The sequence below is a fragment of the Lepidothrix coronata genome, unplaced genomic scaffold, assembly GCF_001604755.1.
Source record: "Lepidothrix coronata isolate B3197 unplaced genomic scaffold, Lepidothrix_coronata-1.0 Scaffold235, whole genome shotgun sequence".
Taxonomy (NCBI): Eukaryota; Metazoa; Chordata; class Aves; order Passeriformes; family Pipridae; genus Lepidothrix; species Lepidothrix coronata.
Genome location: NW_016690415.1, coordinates 990,705 through 1,018,678, shown reverse-complemented (window position 1 = coordinate 1,018,678; position 27,974 = coordinate 990,705). Strand labels below are relative to the sequence as shown.

The following is a 27,974-nucleotide window of genomic DNA, read 5'->3' as shown; positions in this document are numbered from 1 at the left end:
GACGGCGGCGCGGAGGAGCGGGGCGCGCGCGCGGCGGCGGGAGCAGGTGAGCGGGGGCGCGTGCCAGGAGCGGCGGGGTGGGAGGCGCCGGCACCGGGAATGAGGGGAGCGGGGGCGGGAGCCCGGGCGGGGGTGGCCGCGGGAGCGGAGATGAACCTCGCCGGCGCCCGTCCCACGCCAGGCAAGGACGGCTCTCGCCGCCTCCGCGCCGCGCCGGTGGCGCAGCTCCCGCAGGTCTCGCGCACCTGTGCGGAGGCGGCCACGGGCGGTGGGACCGCCGGGTCCGAATGCGCTCGGGCGGGACGGCGAGGACAGCCTCCCCCGTTGCCCGGGGCGGGGCAGGGGTGAGGAGCGGCGCCTCACCAGCTGCATCTCAGGGTTGTTCCTCCGGCGCTACGCTGGGACCCGCCGATCCCCGCAGCCCCCATGCGAAGGGACGGAGGGGTTCGCGGGGCCCCGCCGGTGCCGCGGGCTCGGCGGCCGCCCCGGGAGTTACGTAAAGCGGTGGCGGCGCTGCCCGAGCGCGGCGGGGCCGGACTGGACTATCCTGGGCTGTACCGGCGAGGCTGGGGCGGTTCTCCCGTTTCAGAACCGTCCCGTCACGGAGGAGGAGGCGCATCCTGATGTGCAGGTTTTGGAGGCAGGGTACATTCAGTGGTTTCTAGTTCTGTCACAGACTGTTTGAAGCAGGAGTTCCCCGCCTCCGTGTGTGCGTATGCGCGAGGTGTGATAAATAAGCCCATCAGTTTCGAGTTCATAACCAGGTGAAAAATGTTGTCAGGTAACTTGGCTGAAGGCGGCACAAAATTATTATTATTAAAAAAAATCATTAAACCTAACTGAGCAAGTTGTTTCTCTGAATATTCCACTTGTTCTTCAGTGGACATTCCACAGTAGCACTTAAACCCTAAACATCAGAGGTCAGCTCGTCTGCGTTGTCCAAACAGAGGCGTAATATCTGTAACCAGATCACAAATAGTATTGCATAGCTAAAAGTCTTTTAAATCCAATTACAGCTGTTAAGTAAGGATTGCTTTGTTTCCAGTCTATTATCCTTGAATCGTGTGGCTTACATGTTTCTCTCTGAACATACAAACCATTAGCTTAAGAGGGTTTGGAATTGCGATAGCTGCAAGCTGGAGGCGAACCCTTTTTAAGTGGTTTTATTACAGCCTCTTTGCTTCACCCGCAGAAAGGGAGGTGGCTGCTGTAAACACCGAGATAAGCTGGTGTCATGCTGCTCTGTAGCATGTGACGGCTTGGTTGCCGGGACTGTCCTATCCTGTTTCAGATCTCGCAGTCCAGTGCTTCCAGCAAATGTTCTATTCCTTCTGTTCCGTACTTAGAGTTGGGAATCAAGCTAAACCAAATACAGCTTCTGAACAAGAAGCAAATTTCCTGCAAAAAGTAGAGTGAATATCCAGATAAGAAAGTGCAGTCTCTGGGTTGTCTCATAGGTGTCGTGAGCGATCTGTTTGCTCTGAAAGTTGGTGTGGTGCAATGATTCTACTAGTTCTGTGCAGTGACATGTGAGACCAGTCCACGGTGAAGCTTGGGGAGTAGCAGTGTACAGCTAAATCTTCCCTTCTTGCTGCACCAACATAAGCAAGGAGTGATGTGGTTTGTGTAAAAGGGGTTTTTTTAATGAAATTATTTACTGTTTCTTTTATTGCATGAATTGGCAGTAAACTGTATTAGTAGAAAAGGCTTGATTCCTAAGATCGTGACCCTCGTTTGACCATTGTATTTTTTTCTAATGTTCAGCTTTCATAAAGTGCAAATTAATGTGATTTTAAACCCTGTTGTAATTCATAGCATGTAAATATTTTGTATATTTGGAAATTAGGATACTTCTGCAGTTCAAGATGGATTTACATACATATTTATGCATATATATGTATTTTTGAGTCTTTTAAGTTCTAATGTAATATTTTTGTATGTTTCTTTTTCTGCTGGTGGGGTTTTTTGTTTGTTTGGTTTGGGTTTTTGTTTGGTTTTGACAAAAAAAAATCAAATTAAGTGACACGGTGTGCCCTTTGCTCACTAGACCTGCCATTTCTGTTGCTCAGAGAATACTTTTCTGTGACACTGTAGTATCAGCCCCTTTTATTTATTTATGGGTGTGTTTACTGTGTCAGATTGAGTAGAGACCGTCCTTTAGAAGAAAATAGAGTCATCATCACCATGTAATGTGCCCGTGATTTGGAGTGGCCTTGCCGAGTACAAAAGAAACTAAACTAGAAAACATACCCTGGGAGCAGGCTTAGTGCAGTCCAGCTGCTAATAAGCATTCAGGCAGTGGTACCAAATTACAGCTGGTCTGACATGAAAGCTGCTGAAGCACATTCAGTGTAGGTATTGGCTTCTTAACACCAAGTATTTTATTCTCAGGTTAGTCTTTGTTGTGTTGCATGCCACTATTATGTGCAGCTGTTCAGAAATGCATGTGCACTGAAGGAGTAGTAAGTAAATCAGTTCAAGATAGTGAGTTTTTGACTGGCATTTCACTTTAAAGAAAGAAGTTGTTTTAGGAAACACACTTTTGACAAGTATTGTAACTGGTGAAAATGTCTGTGTGGGGTTTTGAAGGTTTTTTGTTTGTTTGCTTGCTTGTTTTTCTTATCATAAAGTGCTGAAAAGCACAAGTGTTTTTTTCTTCTCAAAATTCTACAGATTCCTGAGTGAACTTCAGCAGATTCTGTGAGGTGGGGGCTTACTTTCCTCTCCTGGTTTGTAGTCATGCAGCACCTGTATCGGACATTCTGTAAGGCATGTTCTCAATTCCTTATGCAGGTAGCATGGAAGAGTCACTGAAGTGGCAAGTGAAAAAGGAATTACCTTTTTCGGTGTTTCATTTAGGTATTTATTTATTTAAAGAATATTGCTAGAGAAAATTTACCAGACAATACTTCATACCTTGATGTGTCTATTTGTATTAAAGAAAAATTATTGCAAAGCTTACTGTTCAGGGCAGAAAATAGATTTGCTTACTGAGATACAGGTGAAAAAAGGAATTTAGATCTTGATGTAGCTCCAGGAGAACATCTTGTCTCAGGAGCAGGTGTGACTTGTTTTCTCTCATACTGAGGGAGGCTGAAGCAGGTCAGCTGCCTGACACGTGGCTTCAGTCACACAGCCGAGCACAGGACTGTGCTGCAACAGAAGCTGCTGGATAGTCCAAAGCCTGTACCTGACCAGCAAAGTCAATCAGCAGGGGTTTATGATAGTGACGTTTCAGCTCCCTGAGATGCTACTGAGCGTCCAGCCTCATCCACAGTGAAGTAGAGGTGTTCCCGAGGAATAACTGCCAGTTTGAAATTGTTCTTGCTGGTGAAGTTCCTTGAGCTTTCTAGCAGAGTGTGTGAGGACTTCCTTATACAGCTAAAAAGATGACTGAGTTTATTTTTTCCTTCACTCAAGGAATTTGTTCAAGAGCATTTTTCAGTCTTGCTGATGCTGGTTCATTTAAAATTTATTTCCTTATTCGTGTTCTCTAAGATTTATTTAGAGCAAGAGAATGAAAGCATCACTTTACCCTCACAGTTACCAAACTCATTTGGTTTTTGCTGCAGTAGATGATTGATAATATGATGTGAATCAGGTGGACCATTTCCCATTCCACAGCCATCCTGCACCATCATGGTCGATTGGTATATTCCTGGGTGAAATGGGTGGTGGCTCAAATCTTGTTAGTCCAAAAAGGTGGCATTTAATTTGCATCTTGTAAGAGTTCTTATTTGGGTACTTTGCTAAAACGAGAAGTTTCTTGGCAGTTTGATACTGCTGTCTTAATTTTATTTTGCTTTTTTTTATACATGTACACACACACAACAAAAGATTGGTTTGAAATGGTTTTGTTGAAGAAAAAAATATTAAATAATGTGTTTATCTTTTTTGCCTACACTTGCTTTTCCATTTTAATCTGCTGGAATGGAAAACTGACTGTTGTTAAAACCCTGCTTCTGATGTGCATGCTTGTAAAACTTAATTGCTCCAATTCAAACTCCAGAAAGTATGCCCATTTAACATTGTGACAAATAGCTGCAGCATTATATGCAATAGAGTTGTTTTGAAAAACACTGAAAACAGATCCATTATATTTCAGTGAATGTGTAATATGCAAATATGGTTTTCACCTAATTTGTTTACTGTCATGTCTTTTGATTCATGTCATGTATATTGTTGCATGTGTGTTTGGCTCACGTAGTCTGCTCTGAATGTCTTAAAGAAGCAATTCTGAGAAAACCTCTCGTGCTGTTAAAATTAAAGTCTCTAAAGCTACATCAGCTCCTTATGTGCCCAAAAATTGCTGATGCTTTGGGTAAAACAAAATAGTACTTAAATCATAAAGGACAAAAATATTTTTCTCTTTGTAATCTTGCTTTAACTTTTGGTCATTTTAATTTTAGTAGTTGTGAAAGAGCTGTAAAGTTCTCTGTCAAATGGTAGAATACGATCTAAAAGCAGCATTTTATATGAAGCCTAATTCCTTGTGAAAATGTTTAGCCATCAATACTGCTGTGTACCATCTCAAAGCTCATACAGATTTTTTCCAGATCAGTATCTTACTGTTGCTTTGTCTTAGAAATGAGAGCAGTATTTTTCTGTCCTTTGCTGCAGGTACTGTTCCTGAAAAGAAGATGAAACATGGCTTATACACTGAATGAAGCTTAAATTCCCGGACCAAAAACTGAGAGGTTTCTTCATGAAGGATGGCAACACCATATGTTCCTGTTCCTATTCCTATTGGAAGTTCATCATCCAGCTTTACAAACAGAAACCAAAGAAGTTCTTCTTTTGGGAGCATCTCGACAAGTTCGAGCTCCTCAAAAGGACAGCTGGAGGACTGTACAACTGGTAGTTTTAAAAAGATGAGCGTGCCTGACCAGATTGGTTCTACGTCATCTGCATGTAGCAGTCCACTTGTTAGGACTAAATTTACAGGTCTGGACCCATCCATAGAATATTGCACTCAACCTGTAGAAGAAATAGAGCAGAATACAGATTCCAGGAGCTGGGAAGATCGACCGTCTACGCCTACTATACTGGGCTATGAGGTGATGGAGGAAAGGGCAAAATTCACTGTAAGTCTTTGGGTGTAGTGTAGTTCATCCTGTAACTCCAAGATAACAATTAAATGTGCTTTGCCTTTTCCTTTAGTAATTAATCCTGCAATTCAGGGATATTGGAGTGCTTTACTAGTTTAACAGCTTAGCTTCAAAGTACTGCCTGACAGGAAAATATCAATCCCGTTACACAGGTGGAAAACTGGAACTTGGAAACAGTCTTTCCTGTAATTGTGTATGTGGAATAGCAGAAATTCATTCTACTTCAGGTAAATTTCAGCTGGAAAAGTCAGGAATTCCTTGCAGAGTTACAATTCCTTGTTAAATTGAACTTGTAGGAGTTCTAAGTAGCTAAACATCTTAAATAAAATGTAGTTTTTTGTTTGAAATTAATGATAAGAAACCCTGATATTTGCCTTTTACAGTTATTAGTAGCTTAAAATATTTGCATTGAAGTGCAAACATGTAGGTTTCAACTTCTTGCCCTGCTGAGTTTAGTTTCTAGTAAGGGGAAGTCTGTTCTGCAAACATGAGAGTGAGAAGTCACTTATGCCATATCTCATGCCAGAACACCAACCTAACTAGTTTGTATTGATTTTTCTCAAAGTGTACTGTAGCTGGTCATTTTTTTTAACATGCCATAAATATATCAGTGCATTTCTACATTTGTTTATGTGGATGTGGTTGAAACATTTCATTGAGATAATTCAGTAATGCTTGTGGGACTGATGGAAGCTTTTTGTTACTGATTATTAATTACTTCAGATGACCAACATTAATCAGAAATAGGTAAGGAGAAGGAAATAGCAGACAAACTTCTTTTCCTTCCTGTTTTCTTTTATATTAGTGTGGAATCTGGTGCCTTTATGACAGTTAAAATACTAATGAAGTCAAGTTCTCTTTGCAAAATATTAAATAATGCTGCTTTTTAAGTATTTGAGAATGATAGCCTGTCTTTTCCTAAGATTTTTGGTTTCTAATATGTTTATGCATGGTAGGATAACAGAAGAGCAGAATTTTTTTTCACATGTAGATTAAAAAATTCCTTTTAAAAAATAACCTTCAAAACTAAAACAATGATTAATATTGCTATATTGACAAAGATTAGACTGAAAATATCACAGAATCATTTAGGTTGGAAAAGACCTCCAAGATCAAGTCCAACCTTTGATCACTGCCTTGACAACTAGACCATGGCCCTAAGTGCCATGTCCAGTAGTTTCTTGAACACCTCCAGGGATGGTGACTCTCACTATCTGGGCAGTCCATTCCAATGTTTAACAACCTTTTCCACGAAGGAATTCCTGACCTGATGTCCAACTGGAACCTCCCCTGGCGCAGCTTGAGGCTGTGTTCTCTCATCCTGTCACTCGTTGCCTGGGAGAAGAGGCCAAATCCCACCTGGCTACAACCTCCTTTCAGGTAGTTGTAGAGAGCAATAAGGTCTCCCCTGAGCCTCCTTTTCTCCAGTTCAAACACTCCCAACTCCCTCAGCCACTCCCTACAGGACTTGTGCTCCAGTCCCTTCACCAGCTCTGTTGTCCTTCTCTGGATGCACTCTAGCACCTCCATCTCTTCCTTGAAGAAGGAATAAGTCAAAAATATGCCAAGGCATATTCCAGTGTGCATGGAAGGTGTCCTTCAACTGTAGTTACAATGACAACTTTGACTCCTTATTTTATGTAGAAGGCCAGTTAATGGTACAAGTGAAACACTCTTCCATTGTTAAAATGCTTGGATGCATTTTTGCTCTTCCTGAATTCACTTCTACTGTGTTTGTTTCTGAAAGCACATAATTAACTGTGTTTTCAGTTGGATGTTGAAAATAAGCTTGTTATTTTGCATTAAGGCCAGCAAGTATTTTGTCCTAGAAATTTGGATTGCTTTTGCAGTGCTAAATCAGTAAGATGGAAGACAGTGGAAGTTAAATTGAGATCACCTGTAAAAGAGAGGGGACTTAATTGCTGAATTTGTTTCTTTTACTGTTTCCAAAAATATGAATCTGAACTACTTAAGCTGGATGATGTCCTAACTTCAAAAGTTAGATGTTAGTGCATGTTGGAGTACGTGGCTGCTAAAGGTTATGTGAGAGAAAACCTAGGCTGAAAAACATCTCCTTGTAAGCAGTTGGTCTCAAGTGAATTACCAGTCCTGGAATGTTCAATTAGCACTTTTTTTCTTTCTTTTGTGCCAAGTAGAAATGATAATGAGATGCTGAATTGGCCAGAGATTGATACTAAATATTGGCATATTTTCATCGAATATTTTGTATCTGTGAAATAAGGCAATTCATGATTGACTGGAATTAATTGAATTTGTTGAATTCATTTGTATTTTCTTCCAGGATCTCATGTGAAGGAATTGAGAGTTGGGTTTTTAAATACTCCAGTTCTTGTTTATTAATTAGTAATCTTTAAAATAAATTTAAAAAAAAAGCCAACCATCTCATTTTCAGCTTGTAGGGGAAAGTCAAACATATTTTTGGAGACCATTAATTACAAGCTGATTGCACTCCTTATCACACTTCAGTTGACCATAATTTGTGAAGACTTTAAAAAAAAAACCAACTTGTCTAATGTTTACTTGGAAACCATTTAAAGTGAAGCTGAGACTAAATGAATTTTTTTTCATGTGTGCATTTTTAAGCAATGCCTTTGCAGAACTTTTAGTAGAATAAAAGAATGTAATAGAATACTGATTAGCAAGTACTTCCACAAGAATATTCCAAAGTTTCATGTTCTGTGTTTTACTGTGTACTAGCGAAGAGTCTTCACAATTTTACATTTTTTTATTTGTTTTATTTATGAAAATTGTTTATAGTTTTAGTATGATAGGAAAGCTAAAATACTTGAACAAGCTTTTGTACATAAAATGCAAGACAGAAGAATTACATTTTAATGCTGTCTTTGTAGGTACATCATACAACTTGAGTTTTAAAAGCTAATAGCTTTCTCCTCAGTCACAATCCATGACTTCCAGAGATGATGTTACTTAGAAGTGAAGTTCTGTGTTTAAAACATAGATAAGTACTTGCTGAAAAATTGCTTTTAGTTTGCACCGTAGTTATCTGTAATTTCTGTAACTGTCTGCTACTTAATACATTATAGAATACAAAATTGCTAAAACCAGTCTCACACATGTACAGAGGTTAGCAAGCACAAGGGTTATCGTATGTTGGGACTGCAACAAGAAAAATACATTTATCAGCTAAGAAAACCGGCTGTGAAAGCGTGACATACTGGAAAATATTTTACTATGTAACAGATTAGAAAATGTTTTAAATAGAACTTGGTTAAGTGCCTGTAAGGGATTTCTTATCCTTACTATTCTAATATCTTTTTCTGTGTTGTATTTTTTTTTTTTTTTTAACTAGAGACATGTAGACTGGGAACATTAACCCAGTACAATTGCAGAACCTTTCTTTCCTTACATTGGAGAAAGTAAGGTTTTGACATTAGGCACTGTTTAATGTTTTCTAGTTGAAGTTATGTTGTTAGATTCATTGTGTTCAGGCATTTGAGCATTAGTCCTCCTAAAAAGTAATTGTTTGATTTTTTTATTATTGTTTTGTTTATTTATCCATTTTCTTTTAAATAGGAGTATGGTAGTGCTGTGCTATTGTCTTGCTAAATCTGATTCAAAGGGTCCATGACTTCAGTTGTACAGTGCTAGTATAATCATTCTGATGCAGTTATCAGAATGAAGTCATATTTTGCCTGGAAAGACAAAAGCTAATTTTCAAGACAAATGCAACCAAAGGAGGATGTAATTTTGTTCTGCTTCACTTTTCCTTGTGAAGCAAGTCAGATGAGACCTTTGAAAACAATATCACAGTACCTTATTATTAACAGTCATCTTAAAAACAGATTGGCCTCAAGGATCAATGAATAAAACTATAAGTTAGCAAAGGTTAAAGTAGATCAGTAAAACATACTTCCTTTACCTCTTTGATAGCTGAGACTTGTGTTTTGCTCGAGAATAAATATGGATACAGTTTCACAGACCCTTTCTTATAGACAGAAATAGTTAAATGTATTTAGGAATTACAGTAGCTCCTTCCTTAAATTCTGAAATTAATTTATACTGTTTGTACTGATAATTAAGTTATTTGGGTTTATTTTAATCTAATTAGGAATTTTTTTTATCCATCAGTTTGTTTCCTTAAGAGATAAAGGGTAATTTCAGCCTTCCAGACAATGCAGTGTGATATTCCTGTCTTTCCACACAGGTATACAAAATACTGGTAAAAAGAAGTCCAGAGGAAAATTGGGTAGTTTTCAGACGGTACACTGACTTCTCCAGGCTTAATGACAAGGTGGGAATTATACATCGATAAATTTTCAGCTGTCTTGCCTCACTGTTCTTTCATGTCTCATTTTCTTTGTCTCTCACATTTTTGTCACTTCTTTTCTGTTCTTGATTTTTTTACTGCATATAAAACACCTACTAATGCCTAGAAAATCATGATTCCTTATTTTTTCAAAGAAATCACTACAGCTGATATAAAGAAGGTGTAACAGTTTCATCTGAAGCTTAGTGTGCTTCAGACTTTATATTTATTCCTAGTCTATGTGGTAAAGGAAATTAACTCTTCAATATTTATCCCCCGCATGGAAATAGAACTAGGGACTTGTATTCTCTTGCAGGAACAATCCAGTAATTATTCAGTCCAACTCTGCTTTTTTCATGATAAACCTGAAGTTTCATGAAGTTTTTTGTATGTTGGTCAGTCTTCAGTTGCTTTCAATGTTGTCAAAGCTAATTGCAAAATACTATATCAGAACTTCAGAGATGGAGATAAATAGGAATTCTCGGTCTGCAACTCAATGATTTTAGAACACTTGAAAGCAAAAAATTCTTGTCTGAAAAACACAAGTTTTTATTATGGGAAAAGTATTATAAATCATTAGAGACAGAAGTAAGGGAAAGAGGCAGTAAAATAAGAGATCCATTACTTGAGAGCAAACTATGGAAAGCAAACAGTGAATGTTACAGCAAAGACTGAAATAGTGTCTTTTGCTATAATATTAACAAAAATTTAATCTTAGTGGGTGTTGGAACATGCTGGAAGGAGAGGTTAGGAGCAAAGACTAAAATGCAGACATTTGGCTAGATGCTTAGGTTTTGTTTATACCACCTACTGGGCTGGAGAAGTATGAGAAGTACTTTGACCCCGAAGAACGGTGGGAAAAGAACTTTCTAAAGTTTGTTACTATGCTGGTAGAGATGTTGAAGAGATAATAAAATGACCAGTCTCTAGAACCAAAAAGTTAACCATTTTTCCCCAAGATTGCCTCATGTGAGGTGCATAATGTGTCACATGATGTAGGAGTGAGACATGTAGAAAAGGTGCTGGATACAAGGAAGCAATCGTGACGAGAATAACTTGTCTGACCCTCCTGCTGGGTCTGAGGAGTGTTCAAGAAAGAATGCCCCAGGAGTGTGCTGTTGAAAATTAGTCTGCTGACAGCAGCTGGCTTTCTCATACTCTTCATCCACAAAAGTAGTAGTCTGTGGGTAGGCATACTCTTTCCTTAGAAATAAATTACATGATCTGTGTGACCAGACAAGTGAAATAAACCATTATGCAGAAATCTGTGTGGTTGAAAAGCTTTCCCAGCAATGGTTATCTGCGGTCTTCTGTACAACTAACACAGGAACTCATTTTGTTGTAATCTCTGTGTTCAGTCCTATTCAGTATTTTATCAGCTTAAGAGCTGTTATGGAGCATAGAGGATACTTATATATGTGGTATTTATGATTACTTGGTAATAGGTGAAGGAACGGTGGATGACCAAAGATAAAAATATCAAGAGGATTCTGATATCAAGATGAAATTCAGAAAGAAGAAAACATACACTTAAATAATTAAATGCAGAAAAAAAGAGCAAGGCTTTGACGATAAACTATTCTGTAAATAAGAAACTGGTGTTTATGGTGGGATATTTCAATATACGATACTTGTGATGTTTAAATGGCACCCTTCTCATGCTGTGAAATGGTATTATATGAGTAAAGGTGATCCATTAACGTGGTTCTTCCTTGAAACTGTGTAGAGAGATTCTATCTGAAATGCAGTATCTGTAAAAACTTAAGCTGCTGAAAGAGCTACCCGTTAGCATTTTCTGTGAGTCCATAAAGAGTAGTTAAATAGATAACACTTGTTGTCAAGGGTTAAATTTTGCTGAGCAAGGATCAGGACACTCACTGAAGAATTACACTGCAGCTTTGTAAACAGTGAGTGCTAAACTGTTTTCAAGGCAGATTCTAAAATCCCTGGCACTGCAGTGTTCATGTAAACATATTAGGTGTATGCAGTACATCTCTGACGAAAGTTGGCTTGATCCTGTATTCAGAAAAAAAGATTAAACAATTCTTGTGGCAGTTGGGATATCAGATTTTGTAAAACTAGTTTGCTTTTTCCTGCTGGTTGTAAATCTTCTTCCAAGATTTTTCTGTGTCAAGCATCCCTGCTAAGAAAAGGCTTCAAAAAACTGTTTTTTATGCAAGTGTTGATAGTTAAGCATATTAGAAAAATAATTGGCATTTTTTGATAGGTTCATTGTTATATAGTTTTATGCTTCCATTCACTTGCATATTTCATTTCTGAATTTAAAAAAAAATCTAGATATTTCTAATGTCAACTTTACCCTATTGCTACTTAAGTAACTCAGTACAATTTTACATGTTACTACTAGGGTTTGAGCTATACATGCATATTGAAATTTTAATAATCTGGGTGTACAAAGAGCTACTCTTCACTAGAAGTCTCGTCAGGCATGTGTTGTAATTTAGTCTGCTAGCCCCCCAAAAAAGACAAGTTGCAGAGTTGTAGATCTGTAATGGATTTTTATAGATAGATAGATAGATAGTACTTATTGTCCCTGAGTACTTTAGAAGAAACACCACTGAAATGCTTACTCATCTGATACTGGACATTAAATAACAAAGCAAAGGTTTTCATTTCCATTTTTATCTGGTAAATTTGAGAGGTCATTGGATTGCATAAGGCAGCACAGCAAGTGACAGATCTATGTCTGCAATTTATGTTGTAATTTGAATTGTACTTATGGTTGAGACTTACCTTGTTCTTGAACTTAGCAGAAGTCAGAAAGATCTCGTAATTCTGAGTGAAGTCAGTCCCTGTGTCAAAATGAGTATTTCGATGAGACTTTTTTCTTGATTTTTTTTTTTAATTGGGTTTCATTTCAATTTCAGCTAAAAGATATGTTTCCGGGCTTTCGGTTGGCCCTTCCACCAAAGCGCTGGTTCAAGGATAATTATAATCCTGACTTCTTGGAAGATCGACAGTTGGGCCTGCAAGCATTTCTCCAGAACCTAGTAGCTCATAAAGATATTGCTAACTGGTATGTGATTAAACTTTGCTTTTGCATTTGTGTTTGGTTTGTTTTTTTTTTCCCCAACTGCTCTTATCAACTCCTAGACTCTAGCAGTGTGTCTTTGAGCAATGTGGTAAGGGATTTATTAGCATTCATTTTGTGCATTTTGTCATTATGTGAATTATTTAGCATCCTTTCAAACTAATCCTATCTTAACATAAACAAAAGAGAAGAATTGCGGTATTTTGAATTGTACATGGATAACTAATAAAAGTTGTAATATTTAAAAAGTTAGACTAATCCCATATTACTCCTAAAACATTACTTCTCTGTGCTTAGTGCAGAATTGATATATTGTTAATTTATACTGGGATTAAAAGTTATGCTTTCACAGTGGAAAGTACCTACACTGTTTGGAATCAGTTTTTAAAATGTGTATTAAACTACAGGTTTTTAACTTACATGATGCGTGATGGTAATAGGAGTACGTCTGTAGATTGCTGTTTGGAAGTAAATTGAACAGACAAAAAATTTCCTAACAGTTTAAAAAACATAATGTGTTTAATCAACAAAGTGCATAAGTCTCTTTGAACAGTATCTTCTTTCATACAAAGTGGGAAATTCTTCCAGAGCTGGAAGATGAATAGAGCATAATTCTGGGAAATGAAGTGTAAAATTATTTTAATACAGAACAGAATGAAATTTGAGTAAGCAGATTGCTAGAAGCAGAGCAGTTAGTTCTAAAAACTTTTTCCAGCAGCAGAAATAAAAAAGTTGAGTTTACCATACCAGAGGTTCTTTGAGGAATGAGTCTGAGGATGTATCATCATCTGAAACTTCATTCAAAACAAAGAATAAGGAATTTGCTAAAGCAAACAGCATTAACTCAAGAATTTTAAAGGAACTAAAATGTAAAATTGCCAAGCTGGGGTGTGAGACCATATAATGCTTATATCTACTTTACTTTTTAGTAGAAGGGCTGTTACTGCTTTTGGCACATTTTTATAAGGTGTTTGACTGCTGTGTCTGGAAACTAGAGATTCATATATAAGTCTGACTTTTGGTACTGATTTTAATAAAAAAAAACCCAAAGGGGTTAGGAGGTGAATAAAAATAATACTTGAAAAAGCAATAATGTCTTTTGTAGAGGGACATCTAACAAGCAAGCACTTATGACAAGGCTCGTATAGAATGGTTAAAAGACAAGGGGAAAAGGATTGATGGAAATTTAGGGGTATTACATGTGGAAAGCTAGATCAGTTATGGACACCGATGTTCAGGAACATCTTGAAATTATCTGAGATCATGAACTATTGTAGAAGGATCATGAGGCACTGAGTGACTAATACTAGTTTTCTTGTCTTGAAGTACAAAATGGCAGCAAGTACATCCATGCAGATTTGTAAACTCTGTTTTTTACAACCTGGAAAATAACTATTGGTACTGATATCACTGGTTTTCTGAATCAGTTCAGTATTCAGCAATAGTCAAAAAGTTTCATTAAAATTGTAAAAGGAACTTAAAAGGGGAAAAAAGTTATTGCTGTGGGAATCTGAATTGTACTTCCACGTAGTCCAATGGTAAAACACAGCATTCAGTTTCAAAAGAAGTGTCTGCTAGAGGTACAGAGAAAGCAAGCAACAACAGATGAAGCTACAGAAAAATTCCCTGCAAGAAGAGTTCTTTTCTCTTTAATCTGTCGTCTTGGGTAAGAGCTGGCTAAACAAGGCATATGAAATCATCAAAGGGGATAGGGAAGGTGAGTAAAGAATGTTAATATTTGGATGATTCATAGTCATCTTGCAGTATGTCACACCGAGTGGTGAAGCTTTGTTATGAGATGTCAAAGACAAAGCTTAAATAGTTTCAAAAAGAAATTGAGATCAACCTGTGAGTTTCTGTGTCAGTGGCTATTATATGTAATTATGTGGGTGAGGTATGCAGCCAAGAAGTTTAAGAACTTCCTTATTGTTAAATTACACAATGATAGGTGTGCCAAAAAAAAAGGAATTATTCTCTAATATTCCCTAAATGTCACTTCTGTTATGCTACTGGAGACAGACTAGTGGGCGGAATGGACTTTTAGTCTGCTTAAAATAATCTGAAGGCTTTGTGCTTCATGTTGTTGCAGCTAGTTTGGTATTTCAACTAGCTTGCATATATCTTAATAATGGAACATTTTGGACAAAATACTCTGTCATGATTTAAGGCAAAAACTGAAACCATAACTTTTAGACTGCATTGCTCCTCTGATACAAAAGGGAAATAAAATGTTTCTGGAATCACTTTGTATTTTGGCTAATGAACAGATAGTTTCCTGAAATGTGATTTTCGGAATTCTGATCTTGACTGTGTAACACTCTGCATAAAGATGAAGTCTTTTAAGAAACTTTATAACCTATTGATACAGGTTATATTCTAATATAACCAGAGGAAGGTCTGAATTCCTCGAGAATTCCTTCGATCCACCTTAATATTTTTATCCACTTATCACAGAATAAAAGTTACTAGTAATGGAAATTAATATTTGCATGTCACATGAGCAATGATGAGCATCTGACCATGCTTTCCCATTACAAGTTCACCATTTACTTCTACAGTTTTGCAAATAAGTCAAAGTGCTTGGGTCACACCAAAACCAAATGAGCCTTTTCTCTTTGTAGAGAAGTCTCTTTATTTCTCTTTGTGCTTTATGTGCTTTATCATCATTGAGACACTGACAGTGGGAATTTTGCCCTTCGGGGATAGGAGACCTCATTTGGTTATACCTATTTTTTAATAAAACTAGATTCACAAAGTAATTTAAAGATAAGATGTAGGATGGTGTGAAGGGGACTAAATTTAGCACCTATTTCATGGATTTCTTCTCGTATTTTGCATTGTATTGAAGTTTCAGTGAAAGATCAAACTGAAATTCTCCTAGAGTTTTATGTGTTCAGGAAAGTTTCATATAACTCATGAAGTGGGAGAAAGAAGACATTTCTTCTAAACAGAAGTGTCATCTGGCTTTATAGAGATGGTACAGCTCTCCTGCCTCCGCCCTGTGTAAGAGGCTTGGTCAGCTTTGAGTCAGGGATCCAGTGTGCCACACTGCCCCTAATGCTGGCATTGCTGCCTCCCTGGAGAGGGATGTCAACCAGCACACAAGTGAAGAAAGAAGCCATGTACAGGAAACTCTGCCACATGTGATACAAAAGATTTCTGTGATACTTTTAAGGCAGGATCTTCTGTTTGTTAAATGAAAGCAAAAGGTGTGGGAAGCAGGGTCAGAGCAGACTGAGTAAAGCTAGGCTGCAGATAAATGTTTATGCCATCAGGTGCATATTTTAGGTAAAGAAACAATGTTTTTGTTGACCTGTGGCTTTAGGTTTCTTGACCTCCTTATGTAAAATAATGAATCTACAGCTTTCAATTTCAAGTAGTTTTGAAAACCGTAGAAGACACGGTTTTCTGCCAGCAGCCACAGGGAAAGCAAAAAAGTTTGACCTGATGTAAGTAGATGATATACATGGATTAGATACTTTTTACATTTATTTTTCTGGATATTTTGATTTTCACTCACAAGCATTACTCTATGTTATGCCATGTTAATGTTACCCTTTGATAACACAAGAAAATAACTGAATAAATTTAAAATATGTTTGAGTTGCATATGTGAATAAGGATTAAGATGCTGAGGAAAAATGGTGAGCAGAAGTTTTTCCACATAATATGTTCTTCTGTATTGGGCAAATATGAGTTACTTTGGCATCTTAATGGTTGAATTGTTCTTTTCATTAAAAAAAGTGGACTTGAGCATCATGTCAGAAAAGGGTCATCTCAAACATATTAAACTATTTGGAACAGGAGGGAAAAAAAAGCAACCCTGTTCTTCACCTTGGAATGTACTTTATATGCCTGAATAACTTTCATTTCATTTCAAGTTATGTTTTCTGATCATTTCCCTGATGAATTGTTGCCAGATATCATTTTTTGTGCTAATTGGAGTGATAATCTTGGTTTAGGTGGCAGAATTTTTCATTATTTATTTGAGTACATGAGAGAAGCTCTTTTAATAGTACAGATTTAGGCTTATGGCTTGCACAGATCATGAACGGATAGTTGTAAAACATTTGTCACATAAATTAAGTAGGGAGAGGAATGATTATAGAAAAAAAATTTCAGTTTGATGTAAAGGCTGATGAGGTAGAAGTAGATACAAAGACAAGATTTCTCGCCAACCTTTGGCCACCTGTATCTACACATATGCAATAAGCGTGTGAAAGCAGACTTAGAAAAATTGAACAACAAAATAAGCATTAAGTGTAGTTTAGATAAATATTCTTAAGAGCCTTTTTAGAACTAAAAGTGATGCTATAATCAGTGATCAGTATTTGAAGAAATTTCTCCTCATTTTGGTTGCCACACCTGAAGCTGTTTGATTAGGTTGGTAGCTGGGTGAAAGTTTCCTTCCTTGTGTTTGTACTTCATGTCTACCTCAAATGCAGAGAATGAGTGGAAGGCAGAAAATTACTGCCTTTTCTGCCTTCCGCTCAGGAGGTGGGAGGAGGAGACAGGAAATTAAATTTAGATTCACATCTTCCATTTTTGTGTATTCATTGCAGTAGGAGATGATTGAAAGTAGTGAGTGCAAGCACAGCATTGCTCATGTTACTGCTTGCTAATTAATTGTGAATACAGTGTTCTGATTGGAGGTTATTTGTAGCAGAATGAATATAACCAAGCAGGAAAATCTTAAAAAAGGTAACTGAAGGGATGTGTTTGGAGATGTTTGAGTTCTCTGTGAAGTAATCTAAACTTGGAAGGTAGAATGAGCAAGATGCTTGAAATACTCTGTAGTAAACCACAGGATTACACATACTTCCTTCTTCTGACTTTTGCAAAGCGATTCACAGAGGGGGATGACAGCCGTTACACAATTCTAAGTGGAATGCATTAGTTTAAAATGTATGTTTAGAGATGGCTGTGTAGCACATCCATGGCACGTTAACTTTGTCTGTTATTATTTTATAACTTATTCTTTATATAAAAATTATTTACTGTATGTATAAAAATATGTACTGTATATATAAAAGTTATATACTATGTATATGTCAATGGATTATGATCTTAGCAAAATGGATACAGGTGGACATGATTCAGTACTGATGTTTAGTTCCCCTGATACTACCTGAAGGGATCTGCATATGGATATTAACAGCAAACTTTTTCATCCATCTTATAATATTTATTTTTCACCAGGGGAATTTTTCATACATCTTCAATACCAAAGTGATAAACTTGTCAGTTGTCATGTAGCAACAAATTGTATTAAAATTTTAAAAAAAAGAACATGAAAACTCATGTTCTAAAGTTGCTTACTCATCTTCATAAGTTACATTTTAAATACTCTTCCTGGTGAACACATACAACTGAGGCTTAATACTTTGTTAACATTATTTTGCATACTTGGGGGTAAAATTTGAGACTAGGTGTTTGTGTCCATTAAAGAAATACTTCCATTGTATGATCATATTTGTTGTTGCTGGTTTTGTACTTCAGTAATTCACTCTCTTTTATTTGGTAAAGCCTTGCAGTGAGAGAATTTCTTTGTCTGGATGATCCTCCGGGTCCTTTTGACAGTCTAGAAGAGAGCAGGGTAAGTGCTAAGTAATAGGATAAAATCAGAACGCAAAAGGCAGTTGTTGTTAGAATATTGTAAGATCTGTTCCATGGTATGGAGTGAAACACTTCTGTTTCTGTTCTTTCACAAAAATCACAAAAGGTTGTCTTTATAAAACGGGTCCAGTCTGATTATTGGTGCACGCTGATCATCTTTGCTGTACTTCATCCCTGTCCCAAAATATATCATCTTCCTTTTTGTCTTTTACGAGCCGTAGATGGCGTTTGTTTTTTACGGCAACTGCAACTGCTTATATAAGGGAACTACTGAATATAAGGAGAGATTTTATAAGTTTACATTCAGCACATTATTATAATGCTTATACCTTGGACTTCAGGTCTTGCAGTGAAATGTTTCTTGCTATAAAATCATAGAATAGTTTTGGTTGGAAAGAATTAAAGATCATCTAGTTCCAACACACCTGTCGTGGGAAGGGACACCTTCCCATGTAATGAATGTAATGAAAAGATTATTTCTGACCACTAAAAATAGTGTTCTTGCAGAAAATTAATTAGTGACATGTTACTACACTACAAGTAGTGTAGTGAAACAGCAACCTTGCAACATGCATATATGAACACGCTGAACAAATAATACTGTGTGCTGCAGCCTGTTTTATTAGAAGTAAATTTCATTGGGATGCAGAGCTGTATCGAGTCTGCCTAGAACAGATGATGTTAGTTTTCTTGCTTTATAGAATAAGTGTGTTTTAGAACTGTACATACATTGTTAGTCTTGTAGAAATTGTGAATGTTAACTGATGCTCCTTCAACTAAATTTATATTTACCAGTTTGTTTTGCATGTAAGTAGGAGTGCCTTGGCTCTTGCTAGATTGCTGTGTGCATGGGTTTTTTTACAAGCTCATATTTGATTTCCATATAATCACTTTTCATTGTTGCTATTTAAGCTGATGAAAATTTTTTAAAATTACCATAATTATTTGTTCACATAATTAAAAAAACTAAGTGCCGCCTTCATTGAAATTTCGATAATGCCTGCTGTGGTGAAGTCTCAGTGTTATTCTCCCACCACAGAAATTTAATCAAACCATTAAAATAACTGTAAAGTTGTTAGAGACAACTCTTAAAATTCTGCTCTCCAAGGGACACTCCACCTTATTACAGAGTGATTGAGGTTGAAAGAGACCTCTTGAGGTTGTCTAGTCCAACTCTCCTGCTCAAGTAAGGTCAGCTACTGCAGGTTGCCCAGGACCATGTCCAGTCAGGTTTTCAGTATTCTACAGAGGAGACTTCACAACCTCTCTGTGTAACCTGTTCCAGTTTTGGATCACCATCACAGTAAAAAAGTGTTTTCAGGTGTTCAGATTGAATTTCCTGGGGTTTAATTTGTACTCATTGTCTCTTGTCCTGTCAGTGGGCACCACTGAAAAGTATCTGTCTCCCTCTTCTTCAGTCCCTCTCATCAGGTATTTATACCCATCAATAAGATCACTCCAAGCTTTCTCTTCTCCAGACTAAAGTCTCTCAGCTTTCTCTTCCTTTTATCACATGAAAGGTGCTCAAGTCCATTATCTTTTATTATGATATTTGAATCATGAGACCTGGGGTTCTGGTGGACAACAGGCCAGCTCCCTTAGCACCCACAGGTGCATCTATCAGGCCCCATGGACTTACATGCATGTACAAGCTGTTTGAGTGCTCCCTGACCTGGTCCCTTCTCCACTGAGGGTAAATTTGTCATGCCCTTCCTTGTCTTTTCCTCTGGCTGCAGAGGTCTGGAATTACTGAAGACTGATCTTTGCCAGTCAAGACAACAGGTCCATGGTTTCCCTAGTCTTCCTTTTGTTGATTATGTACTCGTTGAGTCCTTTCTTGTTTTCTTTGCTAGATTCAGCTCCAGGTTGTCCTTCACTTTCTTAACCCTGTTCCTGTAAGATCAGACAGCAACCTTATATTCTTCCTGGGTCACCTCTCCATGCTTCCACCCCTAGTACACTTGCTTTTTATCTGTCAGTTCAGTTAGGAGTTACTTGCTCATCCGTACAGGCCTCCTGCAACCTTCGCTTGATTTCATACTTGTTGAGCTCTACCTGCTGACCCAGAAGGTGGTGATCCTTAAATATCAACCAGCTCTCCTGGACTGTTCTTCTCTCCAAGGTAGTTTACCATGGATGGTTTCTTCCAAGCAGGTTCCTGAAGAGATTGAAGTCTGTTCAACCTAAAATCCATGGTCATGGTCATGCTTTTTGGGTTGTGGCTTTTAGGAGCCTGAACTCCTACCAAATACCAAAAGTATCTTATATCCATCCCTTGCAGGTTGTTGCTTTGCTTTTCCTAAACTGCCTAACTACAGGAAAAGCACTAAGGTTCACATATGTATTCCTGGAGTTCATTTTTAAAGGTAGCTGAAAAATTATGTCTGTTTTGTCTTACTATTTTCATACAAAGCATTGCCAGGAAAAAAAAATCTTCTGTTACTGTTTTCCTGATAATGGAAATATGGATGTCTTCTATTTGGTTTATGTCTGTCCTACTATTCCAGTTCCATAAGGATTTGCCAAAACATATTTATCTTTTTAGGGGGAGGGATACAGGTACATCTTCCATTACAAGCTAACTAGTCCTTACAGAAATTTAATCACAGAAAAGTAGACAAAATATTCACTAAAGCAATCTTTTTTGTCATGTCCTTGGTAGCTGTTTGCACAGATCCTTTCCCAGCCATCTGTGTTTCATGATCCACTGAAGAAGGAAGCAAAGCTGTCTTCCAGCTGGCTTAGTTCTGTTGCCCTTTCAGAGCTATAGGGAAAATTGGTCCAACCTGGATGTTAGAACTGTCCCAGACTCCAGGTTTCCAGCTATTAAAAGAGCAAGATATCTCATTACACACCATTCTCTTTCTCAGCTTTGGTTCACCTTTCTGCTATTACAGCCTCCTTCAGAATATGTTGATGTTTTCTTACTCATTGAGAACAGTGACTTCCTTTCCTTGGGCAGCTGATATCCAGACTGCAGTAGAGATGAGTTTTTCCAAAAGGCTTTGTCAGTTCTCATGCAGAGCAATGAAATAGTCTACAACACTTATGCAATATTTTTAGCTATTTTGGGAATAGGGAAATTTCCATGTACATAAATATAAAGGTAGAAATAATATAACTTCCTTATATTCTTAAATAATGGCCAGTTTTGAGCTAGGGGCCAGCAACACCAAATATTTTTATAAATTACAGTCAAATTTACTTGATTGGCTTGGATGAAACAGGATGACTGCTTAACTGGAGTGATAGCTAAAGCAATCACTACAAATGCTGTGTGAAGAGTGAATTGCATGCCACATGTTCTTGGCTCTAGTAGACATGAATAAAACTATGATTTAACTGATGACTGGTCTTCAGTGTCTGTCAAAAAAAGATAAATTTCCTATCTGAGTCAATAAAATAAATTAAAATTCAATTAAAAATATGGTTATTGGATTGAAAAACTCTACATTTGTTTGAATTGTATAATTATAAGAAAACTTAACATTTTAAGGATGATGAATCTGCTTCAGTTAAAGCCAAGGATAGTATCTTCTTGATGTTTGTAACCTGTTTTAAAACTTAAGAAAAACAGTGTCTTAACAGCATTGTTCTTAACTGAGCTCGTTTCGTCGGACTCTGAATTAGTGGTTGGTTGCTGGTAATGTTAACCCAAGAAAGCCCACATGAGATTCTTACTTATTGAGAACATGTAAATTATTAAATCAGAATTGCATGGTACTGCTGCGGGACTTGTGCTTTCCAGTAATAGATGAGCAGGCTCTGTGCCAAGGCTTCTGTCACTTCCTGCATTCATTGGATGTTGCATGAGACACTGGCTCATCACATTAAGTTTTGAGATTGCTCATTGTCAAATCCATCAGAGTGTACTATAAATACATGTCATGCTCAGCAGAGGAGCATGGCATACTTGTGATGGCTGAGTAGCTGGTGTTCACAGCATTCCATTAAACTTCTTCAAAATGTTTTTGTATTGGTCTTCTGTCATGGTTCCATAGTTGTAACAGGTGTTTGGTACAGAACTGTACGGCTTTGTCTTTATCTCAGTCCAAATATTCTTTGCATTGTGGGAATAATTAGATACTTTTAAATCGATTTCCAAGTCATGTGGAAGCAAAGCTTTTTGAGGAGAAAAGGGAGCAGGGAGTTCAGCTTATGTTCTGTATAGGCAAGAAGGTTCAAAATCAGGCACTACTTTTTCTAAAGTTTCTCTTTAGAGTTTTGTGAGACAAACAAATGATGTGATAAACTATTTGCATTGCAGCTTAGTATAATAAATTCACTATTCAAAACAAAGCAGCATTATTTTACTAAGGACAGAACTTTTTTTAAAATTTACATAGCTTTTTATGTAATCAGCCTGAAGAAAAGCAACTATAATTCTATTACAGATTGATATTTCTAAAAGAAAAATCAATAAAGGCAGTACACTGAAGTAAAATTGAAGATGCTCTTAAATTTGTTTTTTAGGCTTTCTGTGAAACTCTAGAGGAAACAAATTACCGCCTACAAAAAGAACTGCTTGAAAAACAAAGGGAAGTTGAATCGCTGAAGAAATTGCTGAGTGAAAAGCAACTTCATATAGATGCTGTTGAAAGAAGAATTAGGTATGTAGAAATTTTATGGGGTTTAGGAGATCATCTCCATAAAAGTACCTTATCTAGTCACAAGTACCAGCTTTAGATACAGTCTTGGAAAACATTTTCCATACATAACCGCACAAAGCAATATTTTCAGTAAGCTCTTTCTCATATGCTGGCTAAAAGTTATTTAGTACAAATGACTGAGAAACTTGTCCCATCTTTTCCCTCTAAAGTAACTTTGATTGTTTCCTAATCCTTTAAGTTTGCTTTTGAAATGTTGGAAACATGAAATGCCCTGCTAGAGATGAGAGGAGGGGGAAAATTGCTTTGAGTTATAAAAATCTGCCTGTACTCAAAGCTTTGACAGAACATAGTGATCAGACAATTATATGTCTAATAATGTCTTTAACTTTGTTCTGAATTGCCAGAAATGATGCTGAAGATACTTAAATAACACTGGAGATTGTCCATTTAAACCCGAGGAAAAAATGGTGGAGTCTTATGGTGCCCGTCTGCTAAATTTTGTAGCAGTGGCAGGGGAATTGATATGCTATTCAGTGTCCCATTAGAGCTGCTGAGTCAGTCATTGCAGCATTTTCTTAGCAAAAGAGTAAATTCCCATGGTCCCACTAGAATTTTGTAGAATCACAGAATGATTTGGGTTGGAAGGTACCCTAAAGATCATCTACTTCCAACCCCTCTGCCGTGGGCACAGATGCCACCCACCAGACCAAGTTGCTGAGAGCCCCATCCAACCTGGCCTTGAACGCTTTCAGTGATGGAGCATCCACAGCTGGTCTGGGCAGCCTTTTCCAGTTAGTGCCTTACTACCCTCACAGGAAATAATTTCTTCCTAATAGTAGAGAATTTCTTCCTGATAATGAGATCGGGTGAAAAAACATCCCCTGGGTGCGTTTGTATGACCAGAGACACTGACAGAACTAAAAAAAAAATTATTTTCAAAATAAAATTTATTTTACTTACTGCCTGGGTTGTTGAGTCTGGCATATCCAGATTGACTGACAAACCACAGCTTGTACGTTTCAAGTGAACTATAATGGGAAAAGATTTAAGTGGAATTGTTGTGGCTTACTGAAAATTCTGATCAGAATACCATATTCAGTTTGTCACTTATTCCTGAAGGCGAGTAATTACATTTGAAAGATGCTTTTCCTGTTTGATGAGAGAGATATGGTGTGCTGCTGGCTTAAATAGAGAAATAGTCAATAAAAATTAAATAACTTGCATTTTGCTAAAATGTGATGATAAGAAATTCTGTATGGCTAAAGATAAGAAGGCATGAATAGCAAAAAGGGATTTTATTTTTTAGTGCTTTTCTTGAAGATAGATAGATAGATTATGTTTTTTAAATACACAAACACCCTGCCAGTTTCCCAGATGTATAAAATTATTGAAAATCAGCTAAGTAGTGTCTGAAGTCTTGATGGAAAATAACTTCTGTGATCTGTAGTTACCAAGAAAACTCACGATCTTGTTAAAGAACAAGACAGCTTGTCTGTCTGATGGAGAAATGAACCCAAAACAAATAAGACTCTGAGATCAGCTCAGTTGGTCAGACCATGGTGCTAATAATGCCAAGGTTGTGGTCTCGATCCCTATATGGGCCATTAATTTAATGCTTAGACTCGGTGATCCTTGTAGGTCCCTTTCAACTCAGAATATTCTGTGAAATGTGTCTGTCTTTGGCCTTGTTGAAGTGGAATTTCTATCTGATGGCCCAGCAAGAATAAAGCATCTTATGCCTACACGCTCTAAAGGCCAAGTACCTAAAATGCGTGTGAGGTAGAAGGGGAGGACAGCTGACAAGACATGAGACTTGTAGGCCTTTATATATTGCTGGCTTTGGCCAATAATAGTGTTAAAGAATACTGCTAAAGAATACTGTTAAAGAATAGAGGTATTACTTAAAATGCATGCATTAAAATAAAACAATAGAAACAGTAGGTAGAGTAATTTAAAAAGGGGATGACATATAGTAGTATCACTTTCAACACAAAATGGGTCACAAGCTTTTATTTCCAATTCAAGTCACAGCTTTCAGTTCTAAATTGGTATATGTTTTCCACACACAGCAATGCTTTGGAAGAAAGGATTTCCTTGGTCAATTTACACAACTTTATTCCCATTTATATACAGGCTAGTCGGACTGTTATCTTGTGTTGCCATTAAGAAAAAATAATTACCTGTCTTTTTATCATTAATGGGAAAACGTATTGTTCTGAAACGTAGTATCTGACTTTGTAAAGTTACAGTGAGAAACTTGGAAAACTATTGAAGAAATCTTTTTATCATCCTGCCTGTCTTCCTTCTGACTACATTTTGGTTATAATCCCCTTCTGACATTTAGGCAAGATGTGTGTGGCTTAGATCTTCTGCTTGCAATTTTTTACCTAAAGTCATGCACACTCCTCTACAACTTGAATTTTGTAAAGCTATGAAACTGTGATGCAACCAGAGAACCACAGAATGGCCTGGGTTGGAAAGGACCGTAAAGATCATCTTGTTCCAACCCCCTAGCCATTGGCAGGGACACCTTTCACTAGACCAGGTTGCTTAGAGCCCCATCCAACCTGGCCTTGAACATTTCCAGGAATGGGCATCCACCACTTCTGTGGGCAACCTGTTCCAGTGCCTCACCACCCTCACAGTAAAGAATTTCTTCCTAATATCTAATCTAAACCTACTCTCTTTCAGTTTAAACCATTCCCCCTTGTACTGTCACTACATGCTTTTGTAAATAGTCTCTCTTCCTCTTGTAGGCTCCCTTCAGATACTGAAAGGCTACAATTAGGTCACCCTGAAGCCTTTTCTAGGTTGAACAATTCCAATTCTCTCAGCCTTTTCTCGTAGGAGAGGTGCTCCATCCCTCTAATTGTCTTGGTAGCCCAGAGATTCAGAGGACTGAGTTTAGTTCAGGAATAAGCACCTGGAGCAAATAAACTGTTTAAATAGCTACCCAGTGCAGACCCTACCTCTTTGAACTAATAAAAGAAATGGAGCATGTAGGAGTGAGATTGAGAGGTTCCCAGAAACTGCAAAGGTTAAAATGAAACAAACAGTTCTTCAGTGATGAATGTTTGCTCTATGGATTGGTGGTACTCTGTTCTTATCTGTTGTAGGGATTTATCTTTAGGAAAAATGACTCGTCAAATGTCAGGAGAAGAAAGTGAGTGCAGTGGTGAGGTGGAGTCTTCTGCAGTAGAAGCAGACCAGGGTACCCTGGGTGAGGACAGCTGGTAAATACTATTATTTTACTTACATTTTAGTTATTCTTAAAGTACATTTTTTAAAATGTTTGGTCTTGCATAAATTCTGCACAGCTGAGGAATTCAGCATTTTATTGCACACCTCTGCTGCATAAAAGCCCTCAGGATAGATAATTTTAGATCTGGAATATGATAAATTGAAAAAGCGTTGTAAATGTTTTGTGGATTGTCTGCATAAAATGACTATGGAGAATCATACTAGTTCCCATTTGACAAAGCTTATTGATCTGTCATTGCAGCTCAGACAAAGAGAACCATGAGCCATGCTGGAGTGGCTCTTTGGCTGGAAATCCTGTCCCAGAAATTGAGGTTGCTGAAGTAGCATATACTCCAGATGAAGAATAGATGAGCAGCAGCTGCTGTTACAGGTTCATGTTTGGGATGTATCTGTGGGTAGCAGCTTAGAGTAGCTGTGAAGAATTTACAGCAAAGAGCAAGAATGCACAATTGAATGTTTACATAAATCCTTACAAATTATTAATGTAAGAAATATACCCAGTGCTGCTTTGATTTCAGTTTTTATCTAGCCTTTATATATTTAATAAATCAAAGTCTAATAAGGGCTAAAATCAGGTGAAGTTTAGGTAGTGTACATACACAGTTTGGCTCACTTTCCTAGCGGAATGACAAGTTCCACACTAAATCACTGAACACATCTAACTCCCATGTCATATGTTGCCACTGTTGTGACACGTTTGATGTGTTCATGTGTTTGGTATTTGTGTTTTCATATTCTTATAGCCATAAATTAATGCTTGTTGAAGTAAAAACGGACTCATCTCTGTGTAAGAATGGAGAATGTGTTGGTTTTAAATTCTGAAGTTGAAGAATGTTTCCCTGGAAATTTTAATGCAATGCAATAGGAAAACTTCCAGTACCAAGAGAGGAGTACTTACGAAATGGGATTATAGTTGGACATTTTAAAACTGGTCATTTTTGCTGAAGGAACTAATATGAGACCCCCAAAACACTGTGTATTTTCATCCCAAAATAGCATGCTGTAATACTTTTTGTTCAGTAATGCTGCTTTGAAAATCTGGGATACCTTTGCTATATACCCATGTAACAATAAAATCGGTAAGTTTGCCTTTTACTGAGAACACTACCTCTTACCATATTGCTTATGCATTTATGTTTGTTTAAAAATATTCAAGATTATATGGAGGTTATTGAAAGACTTGTAAAGAAGCCATATTTTTTTCCTGCACAGTTCATAACTAGATTGAATCTAGTTGCAACTTATTTTTGTTTCAACATATTTTACAACATGGGGATGTTGGTACCTATGTTGTATAGCCTATTTTTCAAAATGTATTAAGAAAGGAGATGCACTTTATAATTAAGACTCCATTGTGCCAAGTTCAGTTGGCTAATTGGTTGAGAAAGGGGAGTTGCAGGGAGAGGATTATGTAGTGCCTTTTTGTATTTTACTTGTTCATTACTGCAGAATTTTGTTACAGTGCTCTCGGTCAGTTCTGTGGAGTCTTTGATACAGCTTGTTTCTGTTCACTTATTTACTGAAAGTGCCTTGTTTTATTCTGCTTTTCCAATAGGAAGAATGCTGGTTTGTTTTAATTTTTTTTCCCTATACCACCCACATCGTTGTTTAATGTTGTCAATATGCAGTGTCTTTGTGCTGGAGTTTTCAAAGGGAGCTTTGTACTTCAGACTGTGCGTACAATGACCTTTATGCAGAACTGTATCAACCTTCCTGGTGAAATAAAACTATGGACAAAACACCTGTCTTCTTTTTTCCATTGTAGAAAAGACCAAAACATTTAATGCCTTGTCTAGCAGAAGGATAAAACACTGTTAGAAAGAGATGTTTCTTACCTCAGTGATTTCATAAAGTTACTCGGCTTTTGGTCTGAGTCCTTTTTGTACCAAAAATTGTCTGCATGAAAATGAATGAGAATGCTGTAACAAACACCAGGAAATTTACTATACTTCTGTTGGAGGTTAAAATAAAAAAGGAACTAATCTTTTTTTTTTACATTCTACATGAATCTTCATAGAGGTTGAGTGAACTCAATAAAG

The 27,974-nt window shown here is 37.3% G+C and overlaps 1 protein-coding gene across 2 annotated transcripts; it reads left to right on the top strand.

Moving 5' to 3' along the window:
• On the top strand, positions 1 to 27,674 carry SNX16 (sorting nexin 16). 2 transcript variants are annotated; one of them, XM_017834576.1, is made up of 8 exons: positions 1 to 46; positions 4,621 to 5,084; positions 9,295 to 9,381; positions 12,285 to 12,433; positions 17,975 to 18,044; positions 22,538 to 22,674; positions 25,791 to 25,907; positions 26,177 to 27,674. In XM_017834576.1, the coding sequence occupies exons 2-8, from the start codon at positions 4,713 to 4,715 to the stop codon at positions 26,280 to 26,282; spliced, it is 1,038 nt and encodes a 345-aa protein (XP_017690065.1). In that variant the 5' UTR covers positions 1 to 46; positions 4,621 to 4,712; the 3' UTR covers positions 26,283 to 27,674. The 2 variants fall into 2 exon arrangements, with proteins under 2 accessions (XP_017690065.1, XP_017690066.1); XM_017834577.1 differs by lacking the exon at positions 25,791 to 25,907.
• The last annotated feature ends 300 nt before the right edge of the window (positions 27,675 to 27,974 follow it).

Coding starts and splice junctions, on each gene's coding strand:
- SNX16 (XM_017834576.1), top strand. CDS start 4,713: ATGGCAACACCATATGTTCCTGTTCCTATTCCTATTGGAAGTTCATCA. Junction 5,085..9,294: donor AGGAAAGGGCAAAATTCACT/GTAAGTCTTTGG, acceptor CTTTCCACACAG/GTATACAAAATACTGGTAAA. Junction 9,382..12,284: donor TCTCCAGGCTTAATGACAAG/GTGGGAATTATA, acceptor TTTCAATTTCAG/CTAAAAGATATGTTTCCGGG.